The sequence below is a fragment of the Aedes albopictus genome, chromosome 1 (assembly GCF_035046485.1).
Source record: "Aedes albopictus strain Foshan chromosome 1, AalbF5, whole genome shotgun sequence".
Lineage (NCBI taxonomy): Eukaryota > Metazoa > Arthropoda > Insecta > Diptera > Culicidae > Aedes > Aedes albopictus.
In genome coordinates this window covers 242249693-242270161 of record NC_085136.1, presented here as the reverse complement: position 1 = coordinate 242270161, position 20469 = coordinate 242249693, and the positions used below count along the sequence as shown (strand labels likewise).

At 43.4% G+C, this 20469-nt stretch overlaps 3 protein-coding genes across 3 annotated transcripts in view; 2 read left to right on the top strand and 1 right to left on the bottom strand.

Moving 5' to 3' along the window:
- LOC109412274 (uncharacterized) overlaps positions 1-20469 on the top strand; it is a 489623-nt gene that overhangs the window by 338483 nt on the left and 130671 nt on the right. The window contains exon 6 of the mRNA XM_062846519.1: positions 18539-18566. Within this exon, the coding sequence (XP_062702503.1) occupies positions 18539-18566 (28 nt within the window). The remainder of the gene's footprint in view (positions 1-18538; positions 18567-20469) is intronic.
- On the top strand, positions 1580-2867 carry LOC115259618 (uncharacterized). Its single transcript, XM_029860368.2, has 2 exons — positions 1580-2537; positions 2599-2867. Exons 1-2 carry the CDS (start codon positions 1614-1616, stop codon positions 2818-2820), a joined length of 1146 nt encoding a protein of 381 aa, XP_029716228.2. The 5' UTR covers positions 1580-1613; the 3' UTR covers positions 2821-2867.
- On the bottom strand, positions 8124-9456 carry LOC109412271 (uncharacterized). The gene is made up of 2 exons (XM_019685921.3): positions 8470-9456; positions 8124-8410 (listed from the first exon to the last, which is right to left on the bottom strand). Exons 1-2 carry the CDS (start codon positions 9412-9414, stop codon positions 8168-8170), a joined length of 1188 nt encoding a protein of 395 aa, XP_019541466.3. The 5' UTR covers positions 9415-9456; the 3' UTR covers positions 8124-8167.

Below are 20469 nucleotides of genomic sequence, written 5' to 3'. Positions count from 1 at the left end.
ATCTGATCTGATTATACAGAGAAAGTATAGAAACAGTAGCATTTTTTTATGCCATAGGCTGGAGGCATAAATTAAAAAGGGCATAAAAAGGGAATTGTGTGACTCGATTTACAAATTTAATGAGGAAATTAAGTTCGCGCGAACAAGTCGTGCTCCAGGGCATTTGAAATGGGATCAAGGTAGTTATTACGAAGTTCCTGGAGATGCCAAAAAGGGGGTTCCAAGGGGCCTCAGTGGCGTTTGATAGCATTTCAGGGGACCTTCAAGAGGTTTTCCGGTGCGTTTCAGATGGTTTCTGCAGTCTTTGAAAGGCGTTCCAAGGTATTACAGGGGCATTTCAAATTGATTACAGGGATTTCAAGGGCCTTTCAATCGGATTATGGAGGTTGCCGGCATTTCAGGACCGCTTCAAAGGGTTTTAAGGGTTTTTTTTCTGAAGGGTTCTCAGGGCGGTCAGGGGCATTTCATAGGGATGACGGAAATTTCAGGAGTGTTTCAATTGTATGAATATGAAGTGCTCCAAAGAACCACTGGAACCCCATGAAACGTCCGTGACACTTCCTTAAATGCATCTTAGACCCCCTGGAACGCCCCTGAGATCCCTCTGGAATCCCATCGAAAACCCCTACTATGCTCTGACACTCCCTGAAACACTCCTGAGACCCTTGTAACGCCACTGAGACCCCTTGAATTGTCCTGAGGCCTCCTGGAGCCTTCTGGGATACCCTAGAGCCCCCTGAGAAACCTTCTCACACCCCTAAGACCTCCCAGTATTCCCTGAGCCCTTGGGACCCCCATGATTGCACCTTAAGCACCCTGGATGCTTACTGGAACCCCCATGAGACCCTTGAAAGTGCCCTTGAGACCATGGATCGTGAGTAGGTGCCAAAGTCGGCCATCGTGGTGGCCATTTTGGGATTCTAACAAGTCTGTTCTTAAACGCCCCTAGCACCTTCTGGTACCCCCATGACGTTTCTTCGTGAAATCTTCTTGTACCAACTTCCAACTTGGTTGAAGGATAAAAAAAAAGTAAAAGAATTGAAGAAATGAATAAAGCAGAAAGCCTAGGAGTAGTGTGAGGTGTCGAAAAAAGGGAGCAGAATGTATAAGAAAGAAGATGGAGCTCAATATTGAAAATATGTATGCTGAGTGCTTATCAGAACCGAGGATAAGACACGTTGGCTGTGGTCATGTGAACAGACTTGGAGAAGTTCAAACAAAGTATTAATGTTCAACCAAACGGTGTACGTCATATCCTAATTAGGCCTCTTATGTGTATACCTTGACTTCTCAAGAGGGTTCCAGGCAACGTGTTTGACTCTTTCAGTATGGTTTCTAAAAATATGCACCCCAACCACATTGAATACTTCCGCCAGGTACAGTAAACTCACATTCAATTAATTCAATTAACATCCAGCCTAACATCATTTGGAGTCATTAGTATTTCACAGTTCACAATCGTAACCGACCTGCAAAAAAATTGCACACGCTGCCAATTAATAGATTCCAAGTATTCAACTACGCTGTGCCGAGACATGTATTCTTCTAACCCATCAACCAGTCGAACCCACAGCAATCATTCTCAATCCGGACGGCTGACTTCATCAACCACCATGTCCGCCCGTACGGATTTCCTTCAGAACCCCCCAGCCTTCCCAATTCTTGGCAACCTCCGGGACCCATTCGCCTTCCAGCAACTGCTGGATCGCTGCATCGGATTCATCCACTGGGATACAAAATCTGCCTTCACCCGGGCAAAACTTCTCCTGTTGGCTTTCACCGGAGCGTATTACACCTTGTCGTGCCTGTGCCTGGCCCGGATCAATCCGACCGAAGTACCGCTGGACCATTTCTTCGGCATGTGGTTCCTGGTTGGTGGCGGATGTTCTTGTTTCTCGCAGTGGTACGTCTTGGCCATTGAACGGCGCCATCTGGCGAAGGTTATCGAATTCCTGATGGATCTGCAGCGAAGGGGGGTTGATCATCCGACTAGAGTTCGCTATCGGCCGAGGATTGTGCTGTACTCTATCATTCACTGGACCACGAATGTGAGTCAAACTGTGGTCTGGTCCGCGACGTTGATTTTTACCAGTTCCATCGCTTACGCTGCTAGTAGCTGGTTCGTGAAGGTTTTGGCCTACGTATTCTTCCCGGTGGAGATCGTGTTGATTGGGTTGACGGCGAACGTATCGCAGATCAACACCTTCACTACGCTGTTGGTGTTTGCGGTGGAGTTCGAGATTCTTGGAGAGGATTTTCGGCGGGCGTTCGACGAGTGGAAGCTGGACGACCTGAAGAGTTGCGTTCGACGGCATCAGCGGTTACTGGAAATGGTGATGCTCTTTCGGGATAAGTTGAAGATGTACCTGCTGCTGTCGCTTCAGATCTACTTCTTCTCGATCACGTTCTGCTGTGTGATGTTGGTTATCCAGCTGAAGACCGGAGACAATCAGATGGTCTACACGATGACCAACCTGACGACGGCCTTGTTCTGTCTACTGCTATTTGGGCTGTTCTGTGACTTTTTGGAACTCAAGGTAGGTGCTTCCAAGATCGAGGGGGTAGAGTTTCTGCACACTGTAGTCGTTACCATTTCAGGTGACAGAGATTAGCGATCAAGTATTCAGCTCGGGATGGTCTAAAAGCATCTGTCTGGACCGATCAATGAAGAAAAACTTGCTGATGATTCTGATGCGGTCGCAGAAGAGAATAAAGTTTACTTGTGGAGACATCTACGCCATGTCGATCGTTACCTGCATGAACGTGATCAACATGTGCTACTCGGCGTTCACGCTCTTGATGAACATGGTTCAGGACTAGTTGGATTGATGGAGAGCCCACTATTGCACGCTGACGTTTCGATCAAATCACTGGCTTCGAATAAAATGCGGCAAGAATTTGAATTGAATTATAGTTATAAATTATTTTGAGGGATGTTAAAAATATTATCAATTTTTAAAATGGATACAACATTTCGTTTATTTTGAGTCATCTGTTTCGTGCCAGGGAAAATTTAAAATTTGATACAGGTGAAGATGACGATGTCGATAGACAGCACGCAACAGTCAACGAAAAGTTTCCAACTAATTACCGTTCAAATTGGTTATAATCATGACTCTTGATAAAACGAAAGCCTTTAAAATCAGTTCTCAAAAGACCTTCTCCTAGTCATCATAACGCTAATCCGACACTCTACAATCAACTTAGTAGTACTCTAGTTGCCGTCATGTCCAACGCGGTTAAAGGATCCTTCCCTGCAAATATAGTACTTCCGCAATGCTTGGGATTCCTCAATCGCATCCAAGACCCGTTGGCCTTACAAAAGGTCGTCGATCGATGGCTGGGTTTCATGACCTGGGACTTCACCACCAAGCTGTCCTACCTAAAGCTCTTTTTAATGGTCTTCATCTACACCTACTACGTAATTTGCAGCATCTGTATCATGTTTCTCATCAATCCAGAAGACGTCCATCCGGAGCTTTACATTCGCATGTGGTTTTTCATTGGAGCGGGAGCTTCTTGCCTGTCACGGTGGATAGCTGTCATCCCATCGCGCCACCATTTCGCTGGAATCATCAAACATCTCACCGATCTTACCCGTCAGAAGCCCTATCAACCGCTCCGAGTTCGGTCGAGACCAGTGGTATTCCTGTGCTCGGCGTACTTCTTCTCCATCAACACCAGCGTCTCCGCCTTCTGGACCGTCCTTCTTATGGGCAGCTGCCCAACGGACTACGTATTCCGTCATCCCATTGTTGACTTTCTCTCCCTAATACTGTACCCCGTGGAGACCTTCCTGAACGGGATGGTCGCCAACGCAACTACCCTGACAATCCTCACCACGCTGCTTGTTTTCATCGTGGAGTTCGACATCCTGGGATGGGACTTCCGGGAGGCCTTCAACAGCTCCAACCAGGATGAAATACGGCTGTGCGTGGAACGTCATCAACGTCTGCTGGAAATGGTGACCCTTTTTCGAGAAAAAAGCAAGTCATACTTCATGATTGCGATGAGCTTGTACTTCTTCCTGGTGACGTTCTCTTGCCTTCTCTTGGTAGTCCAGTTGCGGCAAGGTGATTTCCAGGCCTTACGGTTCAACGTGATCAACGCAAGCATGTCCATCGTATCCATCCTGCTGTACGGAAAAATCTGCGACATGCTGGAAGATAGGGTATCAAGTCAACAAAATCTAACGTCCTCTGACAGCAAAACTTACAGCATTCCTATTACAGGTTCGGGATGTTGGCAACCAAGTGTACGGCTCCGATTGGCCGTCGAAGTTTGATAGCTCTCGGGGACACAGGAAAGCTTTTCTACGCCAGAAGTCCAGCATATTGATGATCACCGTCCGGGCGCAGCGAAAGGTTGGGTTCACCTGTGCCGGAATTATCGAAATGTCAACCGTTACCAGTATGCAGGCTTTGAAGATGTTCTACACGGCGTTCACGATCCTGTGGAATGCCACCAGTGAGTCGGATGGAGCTCAGAATTAGATCGTAAAGATAATTCTGTTGCGGTCCAAAACATTCTAATAAAATGAATATCATTTGTTGCTTTGAAGCTTCCTAGAACATCCCTTGACAAGACTCTAGTATCTCCACGGAACTTCCTGGACAAGTTTCCCCGGAACTTCCTGGGGAAGTTTCCCCGGAACTTCCTGGGGAAGTTTCCCCGGAACTTCCTGGGGAAGTTTCCCCGGAACTTCCTGGGGAAGTTTCCCCGGAACTTCCTGGGGAAGTTTCCCCGGAACTTCCTGGGGAAGTTTCCCCGGAACTTCCTGGGGAAGTTTCCCCGGAACTTCCTGGGGAAGTTTCCCCGGAACTTCCTGGGGAAGTTTCCCCGGAACTTCCTGGGGAAGTTTCCCCGGAACTTCCTGGGGAAGTTTCCCCGGAACTTCCTGGGGAAGTTTCCCCGGAATTTCCTGGGGAAGTTTCCCCGGAACTTCCTGGGGAAGTTTCCCGGAACTTCCTGGGGAAGTTTCCCGGAACTTCCTGAGGAAGTTTCCGGAACTTCCTGGGGAAGTTTCTCGGAACTTCCTGGGGAAGTTTCCCCGGAACTTCCTGGGGAAGTTTCCCCGGAACTTCCTGGGGAAGTTTCCCCGGAACTTCCTGGGGAAGTTTCCCCGGAACTTCCTGGGGAAGTTTCCCCGGAACTTCCTGGGGAAGTTTCCCCGGAACTTCCTGGGGAAGTTTCCCCGGAACTTCCTGGGGAAGTTTCCCCGGAACTTCCTGGGGAAGTTTCCCCGGAACTTCCTGGGGAAGTTTCCCCGGAACTTCCTGGGGAAGTTTCCCCGGAACTTCCTGGGGAAGTTTCCCCGGAACTTCCTGGGGAAGTTTCCCCGGAACTTCCTGGGGAAGTTTCCCCGGAACTTCCTGGGGAAGTTTCCCCGGAACTTCCTGGGGAAGTTTCCCCGGAACTTCCTGGGGAAGTTTCCCCGGAACTTCCTGGGGAAGTTTCCCCGGAACTTCCTGGGGAAGTTTCCCCGGAACTTCCTGGGGAAGTTTCCCCGGAACTTCCTGGGGAAGTTTCCCCGGAACTTCCTGGGGAAGTTTCCCCGGAACTTCCTGGGGAAGTTTCCCCGGAACTTCCTGGGGAAGTTTCCCCGGAACTTCCTGGGGAAGTTTCCCCGGAACTTCCTGGGGAAGTTTCCCCGGAACTTCCTGGGGAAGTTTCCCCGGAACTTCCTGGGGAAGTTTCCCCGGAACTTCCTGGGGAAGTTTCCCCGGAACTTCCTGGGGAAGTTTCCCCGGAACTTCCTGGGGAAGTTTCCCCGGAACTTCCTGGGGAAGTTTCCCCGGAACTTCCTGGGGAAGTTTCCCCGAAACTTCCTGGGGAAGTTTCCCCGAAACTTCCTGGGGAAGTTTCCCCGAAACTTCCTGGGGAAGTTTCCCCGAAACTTCCTGGGGAAGTTTCCCCGAAACTTCCTGGGGAAGTTTCCCCGAAACTTCCTGGGGAAGTTTCCCCGAAACTTCCTGGGGAAGTTTCCCCGAAACTTCCTGGGGAAGTTTCCCCGAAACTTCCTGGGGAAGTTTCCCCGAAACTTCCTGGGGAAGTTTCCCCGAAACTTCCTGGGGAAGTTTCCCCGAAACTTCCTGGGGAAGTTTCCCCGAAACTTCCTGGGGAAGTTTCCCCGAAACTTCCTGGGGAAGTTTCCCCGAAACTTCCTGGGGAAGTTTCCCCGAAACTTCCTGGGGAAGTTTCCCCGAAACTTCCTGGGGAAGTTTCCCCGAAACTTCCTGGGGAAGTTTCCCCGGAACTTCCTGGGGAAGTTTCCCCGGAACTTCCTGGGGAAGTTTCCCCGGAACTTCCTGGGGAAGTTTCCCCGGAACTTCCTGGGGAAGTTTCCCCGGAACTTCCTGGGGAAGTTTCCCCGGAACTTCCTGGGGAAGTTTCCCCGGAACTTCCTGGGGAAGTTTCCCCGGAACTTCCTGGGGAAGTTTCCCCGGAACTTCCTGGGGAAGTTTCCCCGGAACTTCCTGGGGAAGTTTCCCCGGAACTTCCTGGGGAAGTTTCCCCGGAACTTCCTGGGGAAGTTTCCCCGGAACTTCCTGGGGAAGTTTCCCCGGAACTTCCTGGGGAAGTTTCCCCGGAACTTCCTGGGGAAGTTTCCCCGGAACTTCCTGGGGAAGTTTCCCCGGAACTTCCTGGGGAAGTTTCCCCGGAACTTCCTGGGGAAGTTTCCCCGGAACTTCCTGGGGAAGTTTCCCCGGAACTTCCTGGGGAAGTTTCCCCGGAACTTCCTGGGGAAGTTTCCCCGGAACTTCCTGGGGAAGTTTCCCCGGAACTTCCTGGGGAAGTTTCCCCGGAACTTCCTGGGGAAGTTTCCCCGGAACTTCCTGGGGAAGTTTCCCCGGAACTTCCTGGGGAAGTTTCCCCGGAACTTCCTCGGAAGTTTCTCCGGAACTTCCTCGGGAAGTTTCCCCGGAACTTCCTGGGGAAGTTTCCCCGGAACTTCCTGGGGAAGTTTCCCCGGAACTTCCTGGGGAAGTTTCCTCGGAACTTCCTGGGGAAGTTTCCCCAGAACTTCCTGGGGAAGTTTCCCCGGAACTTCCTGGGGAAGTTTCCCGGAACTTTCTGGGGAAGTTTCCCGGAACTTTCTGAGGAAGTTTCCCGGAACTTTCTGGGGAAGTTTCCCGGAACTTCCTGGGGAAGTTTCCCGGAACTTCCTGGGGAAGTTTCCCGGAACTTCCTGGGGAAGTTTCCCGGAACTTCCTGGGGAAGTTTCCCGGAACTTCCTGGGGAAGTTTCCCGGAACTTCCTGGGGAAGTTTCCCGGAACTTCCTGGGGAAGTTTCCCGGAACTTCCTGGGGAAGTTTCCCGGAACTTCCTGGGGAAGTTTCCCGGAACTTCCTGGGGAAGTTTCCCGGAACTTCCTGGAGAAGTTTTCCGGAACTTCCTGGGGAAGTTTCCTGGAACTTCCTGGGGAAGTTTCCTGGAACTTCCTGGGGAAGTTTCCTGGAACTTCCTGGGGAAGTTTCCTGGAACTTCCTGGGGAAGTTTCCTGGAACTTCCTGGGGAAGTTTCCTGGAACTTCCTGGGGAAGTTTCCTGGAACTTCCTGGGGAAGTTTCCTGGAACTTCCTGGGGAAGTTTCCTGGAACTTCCTGGGGAAGTTTCCTGGAACTTCCTGGGGAAGTTTCCTGGAACTTCCTGGGGAAGTTTCCCGGAACTTCCTGGAGAAGTTTCCCGGAACTTCCTGGGGAAGTTTCCCGGAACTTCCTGGGGAAGCTTCCCGGAACTTCTTCGGGAAGGTTCCCGGAACTTCTTGGAGCAGTTTCTCCGGAACTTCCTGGAGAAGAATCTCAAAACTGAATAGACCTCTCTGATAGACCCCTGAAATCATTACCTCCCCTGCTGCTCCTGACTGAAAAGCTTCCCTGACCTTCCTCGAGATGTTTTTCAGAGCACAACTTCCTTTCTAAATTAGTTTACCAGAATGTCTTTAATGAAATATCACAGATGTTCCTCTGAATATTCCCCAAAACTTCCCAGGGATATTAAGGTAGTTTTTCAGAACATCCTCTTGAAATGTGCCCCGAATCTTCCCCGTAAAGTGTATCAAGATTTTACCAAAATAATGACCTTCCTTCATTAAATTACTTAAAATCAAAATTGATTGCTTGAATTATATTTGAATCTACGTCACACCTACTCATCGTACACGGTGTTTAATCATTTGTAGCATTCCACAACATCGTAAACGCCGTGTAGCACAACTTCAGCGCCTGCATACTGGTAACCGAGGACATCTGGAAGATGTTTCCAGCGGTGAATCCAACTTTCTTTTGTGAACGTGCCAAGACCATCAGCAGACTGCTTTTCTGCCATCGATAGATGTCCTGTTTTTCCCGATTGTAGACAAGTTTCAACGGCCACCCAGACTCGTACACCTGCTTGCCAACTTGTTTGACCTGTAGAATAGCAAATGAAAATGCAATGTTTTGGAAGTCAAATCTCAATGACCACGTACCCGATCTTCCAACACATCACAGATGGCTCCAAGCATTACAATGCTCACAATCGAAATAGCCGCATTGAACACGTTGAACCGTAGGGCCTGGTAGTCACCTTCACGCAGCTGAACCACCAGCAGAAAACAAGAGAACGTCACCAAGAACAAGTATAGCCCCATTGCAATCAAGAAGTACGGTTTGATCTTCTCGCGAAACAAGTTCACCATATCCAGCAGTCGCTGATGCCGTCCAACGCCACGACGAATAATATCCACTGTCATGGTATCGAAGCACTCTCGCAGGTCATCTCCAAGGACATCAAACTCCACGATAAAGGCCAGCAGGATTGTAAGCGCCGTCACCATAGTCCCGTTGGCCGTCATTCCCAGGTGGAAACATTGCACGAGGTACACAATCGGAGAAACCCGTTCCACGATCGAATAGCGGAAAGCGAAAACCATTGGACAACTGCCTTGGAGAAGGATGCACCAAAACACGGATATGCTGGTGTTGATCGTGAAGAAGAACGCCGAGCAGAGGAAAACGATTGGCCGCGATCGAACCCGCAGCGGGTGATACGGATCCAGGCGGTATTGATCGGTGAAGAATTCCAAGATCTTTCCGAAGTGGTGACGAGCCGGGAACATGGTGATCCAGGGTAATGAGCAAGCAACGCCAGCTCCAATGAAAAACCACATTTTAAGGTAGTAATCCGGGTGGACTTCCGCTGGATCGACCAGAAATAAGGCACAGACGAAGGACACCAGCAGGTAGCCGTACATGATTACGACCGCGATAAGTTTCGCGTATGAGAGCTTGGTGGTGAAGTCCCAGTTGATGAAACCAACGCATTGATCTACGGTCTTTAGCAAGGCCAAGGGATTTTGTACTCGATTAACGAACGCCAGGCACCGTGGAAGGGTGATGTTGGCCGGGATAGAGTCGCGAACTAGATGGGACATAACTGTGGCTGTTGTTCAACTGACAGTTGTATATGAAATAGAACGCCCGCCTAATGGATCCAGGAAACTTTTTCCTGTCTTGCAATATCTCGTACAGGTGCAGAAATTCCTTGCCGTCCATGCACATTATTCAAGTGGTATAAATGTTGATTAGCGAATTCTACAAATTGCTTGTTCGTTATGCCCTATTAACTAATTGTCACATGTCGAAATCATCAAGGTTGTATGTTGTTAGTGGCCTGTCGTTGACGGGAAATTAAAAAAAAAACAGTTGAAAAGGGAAACTTCACTTATTTTCCATAGGAAATTCCTAGAAACTTTCCCATGGAGCTCCTGGAAATTTCCACAGAAATCGCATGGATAGCGAGCTGATAGCTTCTTGAAGCAACATTCCGATGTCATCTTCTTATTGAAAGAAAGCTATGATGAAATCTTCCTCTGGTTTGACGTAATTGTAAGGCGAGAGAGAACGTCGGCATATCCAAATAAAGTTATGGACACGCATTGCGGATATTCCACCTGTTTAGACTCCTGCACGAAAATAAGTTGCGTGATTTTTTCTTGCGTGGGCCCACATAAATGAAAACAGACCGCATGTAGCGGAATATTTTACGCTGTGTTGTTGAGGGCACCTTTGGCAATAGTGTTACATTATAAGCAAACAAGCAATTTCAGCAACGCTGAAATAAGCAATTTCAGCATCGCTGAAATAAAGCCAAATCATTTTTTTTTTTTGCGCCGGAATCTATAAATCTCCGCAACTAGCAGCGAGCTACCAACTAATTGTTGAATCACCAGATAGCTGTCAACTTCCTGAAGAACTTTGAAAACGACGCTCTTCTATCTGCTCTAGATCACGAGATAAAGAAGCTTAAAATTTTACTTGACAACTAGCGACACCTAGCAGCGAAATCACACATTAATTGTTGAATCACCAGATTGCTCTTGACTTCTTGAAGAACTTTGCCGAAGATAACACATTTATATCTGCTCTGGATCCCGAGATAACGGAGTTTGAAGCTTTACTTGACAACTAGCTCCACGTAGCGGCGAAATCACCTACTAATTGTTGAATCACCAAATTGCCATTGACTTCTTAAAGAACTTTGCCGAAGATGACACTTTTCTATCTGCTCTGGATACCGAGATAGAGAAGATCGAAACTTTACTTGACAGCTAGCGCCACCTAGCGGCGAAATCACAATCTAATTGTTGAATCACTAGGTAGCGCTTGACTTCCTGTAGAACCTTGCCCAAGACGACCCTTTTATATCTGCTCTGGATCGCGAGCTAGAGAAGTTCGGAACTTTACTTGACAACTAGCGCCACCTAGCGACAAAATCACAAATCAATTGATAAATCATCATAATGTTCTTGACCTATTGAACAACTTTGCCGAAGACAGCATTGTGTCAAATAAAATAGATCAGTTGAGATATCGCTTGTGATAACTTATGAGTGTTGCTACTGGCCAGTGAACATAGCAACCACTTCTACATAGCGCCTCTATCGGCCGAATTGCCAACTAAATGGATGTAAGTTCAAGTACCGTGATTTCGGGTGAAATTGATCGACGTGAGGGCCTTTGTTATTTGTTAAAAATAACGCCTTAAACTTAAAACAATTCGTAAAAAATGTCCATCATCTGGCTCAAGAGTTATTGAATAATGAGTTTACAGGTTTTACAGCCAATTGGACACATATTTCTGTATGAAATTCAATATTTTCCGAAACTGCGTGTTAGACGAACTTTAAAGACACTTACCAACTTATGTTACCGTAGCTGTAGCGCACATCTAATTAATAGTTGAATGAATGTTTCTAGTTGCCAAATATTTGCTGAACCCGATTTCGTCATCAAAAGTTCTATAACTATTGAAATTTATGCATAAACTTTTCTGAAAGTTATAACATATTTAGTATGGAAAATGCATACTTTCATTCGTTTTCTCCAAATTTATCAAACTTTAAACTTAAATAATTAAAAATTTAGTAAACTTGTAAAAGTTTTGCAAAGTTTTTCGGATTCGGGTGATTAATTTAGGTGGAAAAAATATTTTCAGCACTTACAACAGCATTTCACTAATTGATCAATTTCAATCATATCAATGAGTATTCAAAAATTACTCGCCAAAAACTGCGAAAAGTGATCAATTTCACCCGAAATCACGATACTACAACTTTGCCAAAGAAAGTATGGTGCTATCTTGTAATTTGCCTGAGATATTCGCTCACACCCCCAATTAGGCGAAATCCCATAAGCTCTAGGATTCCTACAACACTGATTCCTACTGCACCCGCGAACCAACCGTGTAGTAGGAGTCTAGACTGTGCCTCTTTGAAACGCTGGAACAACTTCATTCATGAGCAGTGCGTCAAGCGAGCGTCGCAGTTGATGCATTTCAGGCATGAACTTTGCATAAAAATTGTCTGCATCAAGTAATGAACGTAGGCTCCAATACAGCGTTCAACCCTATTGAGTAGTCGGCACATATCCGAAGTTTCCCTCCAGATCGTGGTGAGCAGCCTACTGAGAAAAAATCATTGCTGTCATTGTTTCCAATGATTGGAGTCGGTCTAGCTCTGCATCGATTTTCACCATGGACGGGAATGGAGCTGGTCACGTTAGGCTTGAAAACGGCCCAGGTAACATTTTGATGACCAATTAGTATTGTAGAGGTTTTGAGAATCGTCATAAAACCTTGTAATTTTTTTTATTTTGGTTTTATAAAGGTTATAGGAACGTTTTCCAGTCTATTTGAATAACATTTTGTTTTTGATTTTATTAACGTCTACACTTTAACCATGACTGAATAAAAAGTGTTACATGGGGGCTCTAGCATCGGGCATTAGCTACAATCGGACTTTTATCTTTTAGCAGTGTCCGAGGCCGGACTTGAACACTTTTGGATGCGCAGCTTTGTACTGATGGGTTTGATTGATGTGATTAGAAGTGATTTGAACTGGAGTGTAAATTGAAGACAGCGGGGTGTTCCACAGTTCGAATAGATCGATCCAATCCAATCCGAGCAGGTTGATTCCATTTTAGTCACGTAGAAATTTGCAGTTTTGGTGACTCCTCCAAGTCAATGAAGTTGATTTTCCGAGGCTGTTTTGGCAGTCCGTGTAAGGTAGTGGGTATGAGTGATGGCGATCTCAGCTTCTTCCTTCGCACTTTCTACGAAATAATGGTAATGTGTTGGCCTGTAGGTCGGACAAGAGTCTCGTCCGGATGTCAGCGTCTTTTGATGAACACAATCCAGCGCAGGCTCAAGGGAGCGACGCTGAGTACCGTCAAACGGGGTTACTTGCAACAGCGGTGTAACTTGCAACACAATGACATACACTAAATGTGAAGTATTTTTTAATAATAATGAAAACTAGTTTGCCCTTCTTTTTCGGCTATAGAGATTATGCATACCAAAAATCGATTTAGTGGAAAAATAAGTTTTGTTTCTTTGTTTATTGTTTAGCTACACTGTTAAAACGGTTTGCTCATTTTATGCCATAAAAACAAGTATGAAAATCGTGTTTCACCTCTCCCCTATGGTAAGTGCGATAAGTCTGATGACCTTAGTTGCAGTTAGGGTACCTAATAGTAAGCTTAGCTAAACGATAAAAGTTTAATAAACTTACCTACTAAGTAATGTAAAAAATCATTATTATATTCGTCAAACACTATGGGGTAACTTGCAACAGTTCAATTTGACAAAGCCTTCTATTATTTAGCTTCATTTCACGATATATTTGACAGAAATAACCGAAACGAATCATTTCTTGATTACGTAACGAGTTCATTTTCAAATGACAACTCATTTTTTTACATTTTTTTGTACGTGATTTTCAAACATTGTTAGGAAACACCATATTATGGAGTTTTATTTATGTTGCATCTTTTCAAAAGTTTAATTTAGTTTATGGGCGCTTTGAAACCATCACCAACATCAATTCTGAACCTAGATGGACTAAATTATTTTAGCTGAGTACCCAAATTAATGACTTTGATATTTACAAAGTTCAATAGATGTGTTTCAATCATGTTATTTTAGCTGAAATTGTCAAACACCACTTCAAACTGAATACTACTTAAAGATGACTCACTCTACCTTTTCAAGAAATGATAATTATCATTGTTGACATTTTGTTACAAGTACTATGTCACGAAATCCATATATATTCTATATTTGAGGGACATGAGACCTGTTGTTAAACGATATACTCTCACTTGCAATTACTATCAACCCTTTTATGGAAAATTATATGTCAATTGGTTAGTGTACATCTTAACAATGCATTTTTCATGCATTACATTAAAAATTTACTATACGACTAAACACTAGAATGTTCGTTCTGTTTAATGATAGCTAACTTAACTTCATGTCCTGTGTTGCAAGTTACCCCACAGATGGGGAAACTTGCAACAAGCATGTATTTCGCACCTCCTGATTAGGTGACAACATATTTTGATGAATCAATTGCTGCATAGTATTCTACTCTGGGTGATTAGCGTACACGATGCTTTACAGGATGGTTCAAATGTTTAGATTTTCAATGATATTGCTTCAAAGTCGAAAAGTGTTGCAAGTTACCCCATTTGACGGTACATTGGCAGAGCAAGCTCTCAGTCATTAACTACGAAAGCATTCATATATAACACTAACCTGGGAAGCAGGCTTTGTCCCAGTGGGAAGGTTCGGCCAAGAAAAGAAGAGCAGACCTGAGGAACTTCTGGGAAAATAACAGACACGGAATCTCTATTAAAAAAAACGAGAAGAATTACTCATGGAATTTATGAATATTGCGTAACTCACTGGATAAATCTGATTTTTCACGTCTGTTAAGTTTCATTTCGGCATGGAGAGAAATCACTGAATAAGAAATTTTGTGTAACTTAAATGTTTATGTAACTTCTTATCTAAGCCTTTTTAAAATAACTAATTAGTGAAGTGCAGCCGTTCAGATTAGGCTTGTGCTACCCATTTAGTGTAATTGTTCGCCGACACAGCCCATAGTTGAACATCACTGTTGAGCCTCTATCTATATGTAAAGGGTGTTTTGCAGCTGGCTTAGATGACAGGCAGTTTATAAGGGAGACTAATACTAGGAAACAATAGGCAGAGATGATAACAGAGAGACAGCTAGAAAACAGTTATTTACATGCAGTACAGAAAGTGTATCTCATTGCAAATTTTGATATTTCTTCTTAACTGTAAGTTGTTTTGCTTATGTAACTATTTGAATTATATAAAACTTAAGATCTAAACTTGCAGGCTAAAACTTAACGTTAGATTATTTTGTTGTGAAATGGTTAAACTACTCAACGGAGACTAAATTTTAAGTAAAATTGATTAACTGGATAATCGATACCTATTCTAAATAAAATGAATTTTAGCTTGAGCTGATTACCACCTAAATCTGGGTAAGTGTGTCAGCTGAGAGAACTCCGGAAAAACCTTTCGCAACAGTAATTTTGCAAAATTTATGTTTAGTAGTGCCCAATCAACAAAATAAGGTCAACCTGTTATATGTGCACATGGTACAAATTTGGGCTCGATTGAATAACTTTTCGCGAAATTAGAGCCGTTCGGGTAAAACACTATTTTTTAGACAACTCATTTTTGAGCTGCCATATCTCGGAAACCAGAGAACCGAATTGAATGAAATTTTGTGTTTTGTTACGTGTGGATAATCGTAGACTTCAAGTGTGAAAAATTGGCTGCTGAAAATTGGTTTTCTGCTTGAGGCAGTACGGATGAATTAATTTTCCTTTTGTCATTTATAAACTGAGCTACAGGACACGAAATACGCGAAATGCGTTTCGGATGAATTTCTGGATTAAGGATCAAGCATCGGTCTTCAAGTTATAATACAAATAAAACGAGTTATCAAGATTCAGCCATTGGACGTCACTGAAGCAGGTAAATCGCTTCTCAAACGGATCTAATGATGAACCTTTCAAATTTGGTGAGAATGTTTCATCCTTCTTCTTTTACTTGTTCTATTTTAATACCCTTTTACTTGTTCTATTTTAATACCCTATTTTCAACATCCTTTCATCTATTGGAAGCCGCTTCAGTTCTGGGCTCTTTCTAAGTTCATGAAGGGATTTATAAATGCTTGCAAGGGCTTGGCCAGGTGTGTGGAGCTGAATAAATCTATGACGAAATCACGAATGTCAATGGATGTATTCAACTTTGCAACTCCAACCAAGATTTGTGCAAGTATTCATGCTATGCTATGCTATGCTTTTGCGTAACTCACTGGATAAATCCATTCTCCGCCATCTTAGCAAACTACCCTAGATTCTCTTGGAATAATACAGAACCACACGATGAAGGCAACTTGCTCCGCCAAAGCTCCTCTCCTCAATGAGGAAGCTTCACACTGACGACGTCGTCACGGTGCTGGCTATCACTGATGCTTGCTAGGGGAAGGACACGCAAGAGGAATAATATTTAACTATATTCACACCCTACAGAATTAATTAATAGTTATTTATGAAACGAGTTGCAAAAAGTTGATTTTTTCAGCACGAGTCGTACATTTATCCAACGATAAATACGAAGAGTGCTGAAAAAATCGAATTATGCAACGAGTTCCATACAAAATTTTATGCAATGATTTTTTCATAATGCAACTCATTTGAGTTGCATAATATTCATAATGCAACTCATTTGAGTTGCATAATATTCATAATGCAACTCAAATGAGTTGCATTATGAACATTATACAACTATTTTTCATTATGCAACTCATTTCAGTTGTATAATGAATCAGTTCGGAAAAAAATGCCATTATGATACTGAAATGAGTTATATAAAATTGAAATTATGATACTGAATTGCATAAAGAATTTTTAAAGAAGTTGTGAAGGAATTCCTAGGAGCAATGCCGGGCGTTTTTAATGGAAAATCGAAATGTTGATACACTAAATTATGTTTTTACGCAATTGTTTTTTCCGCGTAATGAAAAAAAGTAAACAAATCTTTATCTATCGTCTTCAAGTTTTGAAAGAATATCAATGATTTCCGGATTTACTTCAATGATAACATTCCTGGAGGATTTGGTAAAAAGTTTGCTGGATTTTCAAATAGTTCCCAAATGTATTGTCGCAAGGATTCTTTAAGTAACTGTAGAAGGAATATTTCATCCGAGATAATCCTGAACACAAAATATACCGGGATTTCTCAAAGAAATTTCCCGAGGAGTTCCCGAAACATGTTTAGAAATACCTAATTCTCGACCTAAATAAACTGTTGGAGGAGTTCACTAAACTACCCAATTCCTTAGGACACTGTTGGAGTATATCATGATTAAATTGCTAGAGGAATTTCCAAAAAAAAAACTGAAAAAGGAAAGGAATTTTCATAGAAGCTCCAGAAAAAAGTTGCCAAGAAATCCTAAGGAATCCGCCGAACTGATTAAAAAAAAATCAAGATAAATACCAAAAAGAATCATCTGAATAATTTCTTCAAACTACGCTGAAAAAAAATTTAAGGATTTCCTGAAAATAAATGTCGGTGGAATTTCTCAGTAAATGTTATGAGGAAATTGAAGAAAAACTCTCAAAGGAGTTTTCAAGGAAAATGCTAAATAATTGATGTTGATGTTTGTTTTGAATTTGTAAAATAAATCCCTAATAAATTGGCCGTGTGTATTCCGGATGGATTCAAAAAAAAATACCTGAGGAATACCTGTAAAAAAGCAGTTCAAGAATCTCAATCAAGGAAGGTATTCTGGTAAAAGGACAATAAAAGTCGGTACAATGTGTAAATGTCAAATACTTAATGGAACAGCTGACAGGATCCCTAAAGTGAAAACTAAATCCTAGGGAATTGCTGTAACAATTCCTAAGGAACTTCTAGAGAAATTTTTGATTGACTATCACGCCGAGGACCTGGGATCGAATCCCACTCCTGACAAACTCGCAAAATGTGAGTTCTTCCTTCGGAAGGGAAGTAAAACGTATGTCCCGAGATGAACTAGCCTAGGGCTAAAAATCTTGAGATTAAAAAAAATGTTGATTGATATCCTTTGAAAAATGCTAAAAGAAATCCTTGAAAAACTGTCGGAGAAATACCCTCAACATATTCGTGAGTAATTCTCTAAGAAAAGAGCTAATAAATTCCTTAGCAATTTTTTTTAAATAAATTCCCAGAGGAATTTAAAGCGACCATATTTTGTTAATAAACTTCTGAAACTTCTTGGAGAAAGCTGTGAAAAAATGACCTAGGAATTCCTAGAGAAATTGTCGGAAAATTCCTCAATAAATTGTCGGAGTAATTCTCGACAGAATTTTTGGGAGGACTTTCCAAAGAAATCAACAGAATCGTCAGATAAAATATTGAAGGAATTTCCAACGAAGTTTTCGGAGAAAATACCGGGGTAATACCTATAGGGATTATGAAAACAATTCCAAGAGTGTCCGTAGGAGAAGTAGGAGCTCGCAAAAAAAAATCTGTAGGATATCCCAAAAAAGTTTCACATATAAATCACCATTTCTAGTTAAGGAATCATAAATAACCAATCTCACTGTGGTGGAGCTACCTCTTGGTCCACGTGGTCCTCGTGAACCACACTCTAATTGCTCAATTAAAACATTCGAAAAGCCACGCGAACCCGCAAAGCAAACAATAACAACTCCTTCGACCGGCCGGCCTCAATGGAGCCTCACGAACACGAGCCACTCGGAATCGAACCCTTGCTTCACGTGGTTGTCCTCATCCCTCCTGCCTGGAAGTTAGTCAAAATACGTGCCTTCATCAAATTCCGTTTTCGTCGAACGCCAGCCACCCTCAAGGGAGTCGGCCGGCCAGCCAGTCACGTTTTCCCACGTTTATCAACGGCCGAGTAAAGCCTTCTTTGAGGGCGATGGCAGTTGGAATGGGCGAGAAACTGACCAGGAAAACTGGGGAAACATTTGTTGATTCCTTCTAATTAGTGTGGATAACGAGAAAATTGATGGGGTTCTGGACTTGGAAATGGGCCTGAACGTTATTTTTCTGGAAACAAACATAATTTCAAATTGAATATTGTATAAGGGATTAATTCATGCTAAAAGATGTTTCATGACGCTCAAATGACTGAATCTCTAACTAACATACACACTTGCTTCTCATTTCAGCGACTGGATTGCTGCCATTACAAAAACGGTGAGTCGGTCATGAAAAGTTACAAAATGTACTAAATATATAAAATTCAACATACCTGCATCTTTGTTTTAAACTAATTCCTGTTTAAGTTCGACTAGACTTTTAATCAATCTTTGCTTAATCTGTTACTTAATAACATTACCCAGCTCTAAATTATTTTACGTTTCGAGATTATTTTATGTTTCGAGATTCGAGAATTTTGAAAAACGGAAACAAATTCAATTATCTGATAAAATTTTAATACAAAGAACAGCCCATTGAATGTGCAACACCCTTTTAATCGTTAATTGAATCATTTGAAAACGGATCGTAACGTAACGTCCCCATTCATCAACCTCGAGTATCCCTAATTGAGCTTAATCTTTTTCCTTGCATTCCATTTTTTTTTATTTTCATTCATCTCAACCTATCATTTCCCTCCACTGCTCAATCGCCCCAACATAAATTTAATCAGTTAAGGCCGAATGTTATCCCCGAAAAATGCCTCGGACCCATCGTCGTCACACAGACGTGCGGAAGGCAAAAAATAAAGCTCCCAAAAAAGCAACCCAAGGATGTCGTAAATAAATTTCCCAGCCATAAAAATTGTAAGGTTTTTTTTCTCTTCGTTCTCACTTGCTGGCGCCTTCCAACCCAATTGGCCATAAATAAGAGATAATACAGCACCTCGGAAGAGAATTTCTGTTGGAGGGGAAGAAAAAATAAAGCCGGATCCTATAATTTTGGTTGCCAAGGTGGATGGTTCTAACCCCGGTGTGGGTGGATTGGCAAAGGTTCGCAGGGGTAGTATCCAGTGAAAATGAGAAAAGGGCCCATTCACTTTATGTGCGCGTTGACCCATGGTACCAATGTGTATTCCGATCTACACATTGTAGAAATTGTGGACATCCTGCGTGCGAGCTACGCAGTTTTAAAGTTTTGGGCTCTAAGGTGAAGGCTGATGATGGTTACCTCGTGCTTCCACGGGTCAAGCGATAACAAAGATCGCCAGCTATGAGTTGGAGCTTTGTAACCTAGCGGTGAGCAGCGTCAGTCGTTTAGGTGTCTCGTAAGCCTCGGAGTGTGGGTTCGACTCCCGCTCCAGTCGGGGAAAACTTTTCTTCCACTCGGTCCATGGCTGTTTCTCTCCGGTTCCGCACTCTGCGTAGGGTCCGCAGATCGTCCTCCACTCAGTGTTGAAAAAGTCATTTCGTCATTTCTAAATTCAACCGCTCACAGCTCATTTTAGAAGCTGAACCTGAGAATATGGTATATGAAGAACTTGTGCGGCAAAACCAGTTCTGCAAGAAAGTCACGGAAAAACGGTCTTTTTAAATATTTAAGGTAAATGCCACGGACTACCTTCAAAAAATGCAAATGATATTCATGATGAATATCAATTGGCATTTTTCGAAGGTAGTCCGTGACATTAACCTTAAATATTCAAAAAAGAGCGGGTTTTCCGTGACTTCCTTACAGAACTGATTTTGCCGCACAAGTTCTTCATATACCATATTCTCAGGTTCAGCTTCTAAAACAAGCTGTAGGCGGTTGAATTTAGATATGCCGAAATGACATTTTCAGGACTGCCTCCATTCGGTTGACCCACCTAGGTCGCTGCACAACACGTCTTCTTGTACCGGTTGGATGACTCTCGAGAACCATTTCAGTCGGGTTGCTATCCGACATCCTGATGACGTGACGCCCACCGTAGCCTCCCGATTTTCGCGGTATGGGTGATGGTTGGTTCTCTTAGCAGCTGATGCAGCTCGTGGTTCATTCGCCTTCTCCAAGTCCCGTCTTCGTGCCCATAGAGGACGACCGGTTTAATCAACGTTTTGTAGATAGTTAACTTTGTGTTACGGTGAACTTTATTCGATCGTAGAGTTCTGCGGAGTCCAAATTAAGCACGATTTTCTGCCGC

Excerpts from the sequence above, each read along its gene's own strand:
- LOC115259618 (XM_029860368.2), top strand. The coding sequence starts at position 1,614 with ATGTCCGCCCGTACGGATTTCCTTCAGAACCCCCCAGCCTTCCCAATT. Across the intron at positions 2,538-2,598 it reads GTGACTTTTTGGAACTCAAG|GTGACAGAGATTAGCGATCA; the intron begins GTAGGTGCTTCC and ends TTACCATTTCAG.
- LOC109412271 (XM_019685921.3), bottom strand. The coding sequence starts at position 9,414 with ATGTCCCATCTAGTTCGCGACTCTATCCCGGCCAACATCACCCTTCCA. Across the intron at positions 8,411-8,469 it reads GTGATGTGTTGGAAGATCGG|GTCAAACAAGTTGGCAAGCA; the intron begins GTACGTGGTCAT and ends GCTATTCTACAG.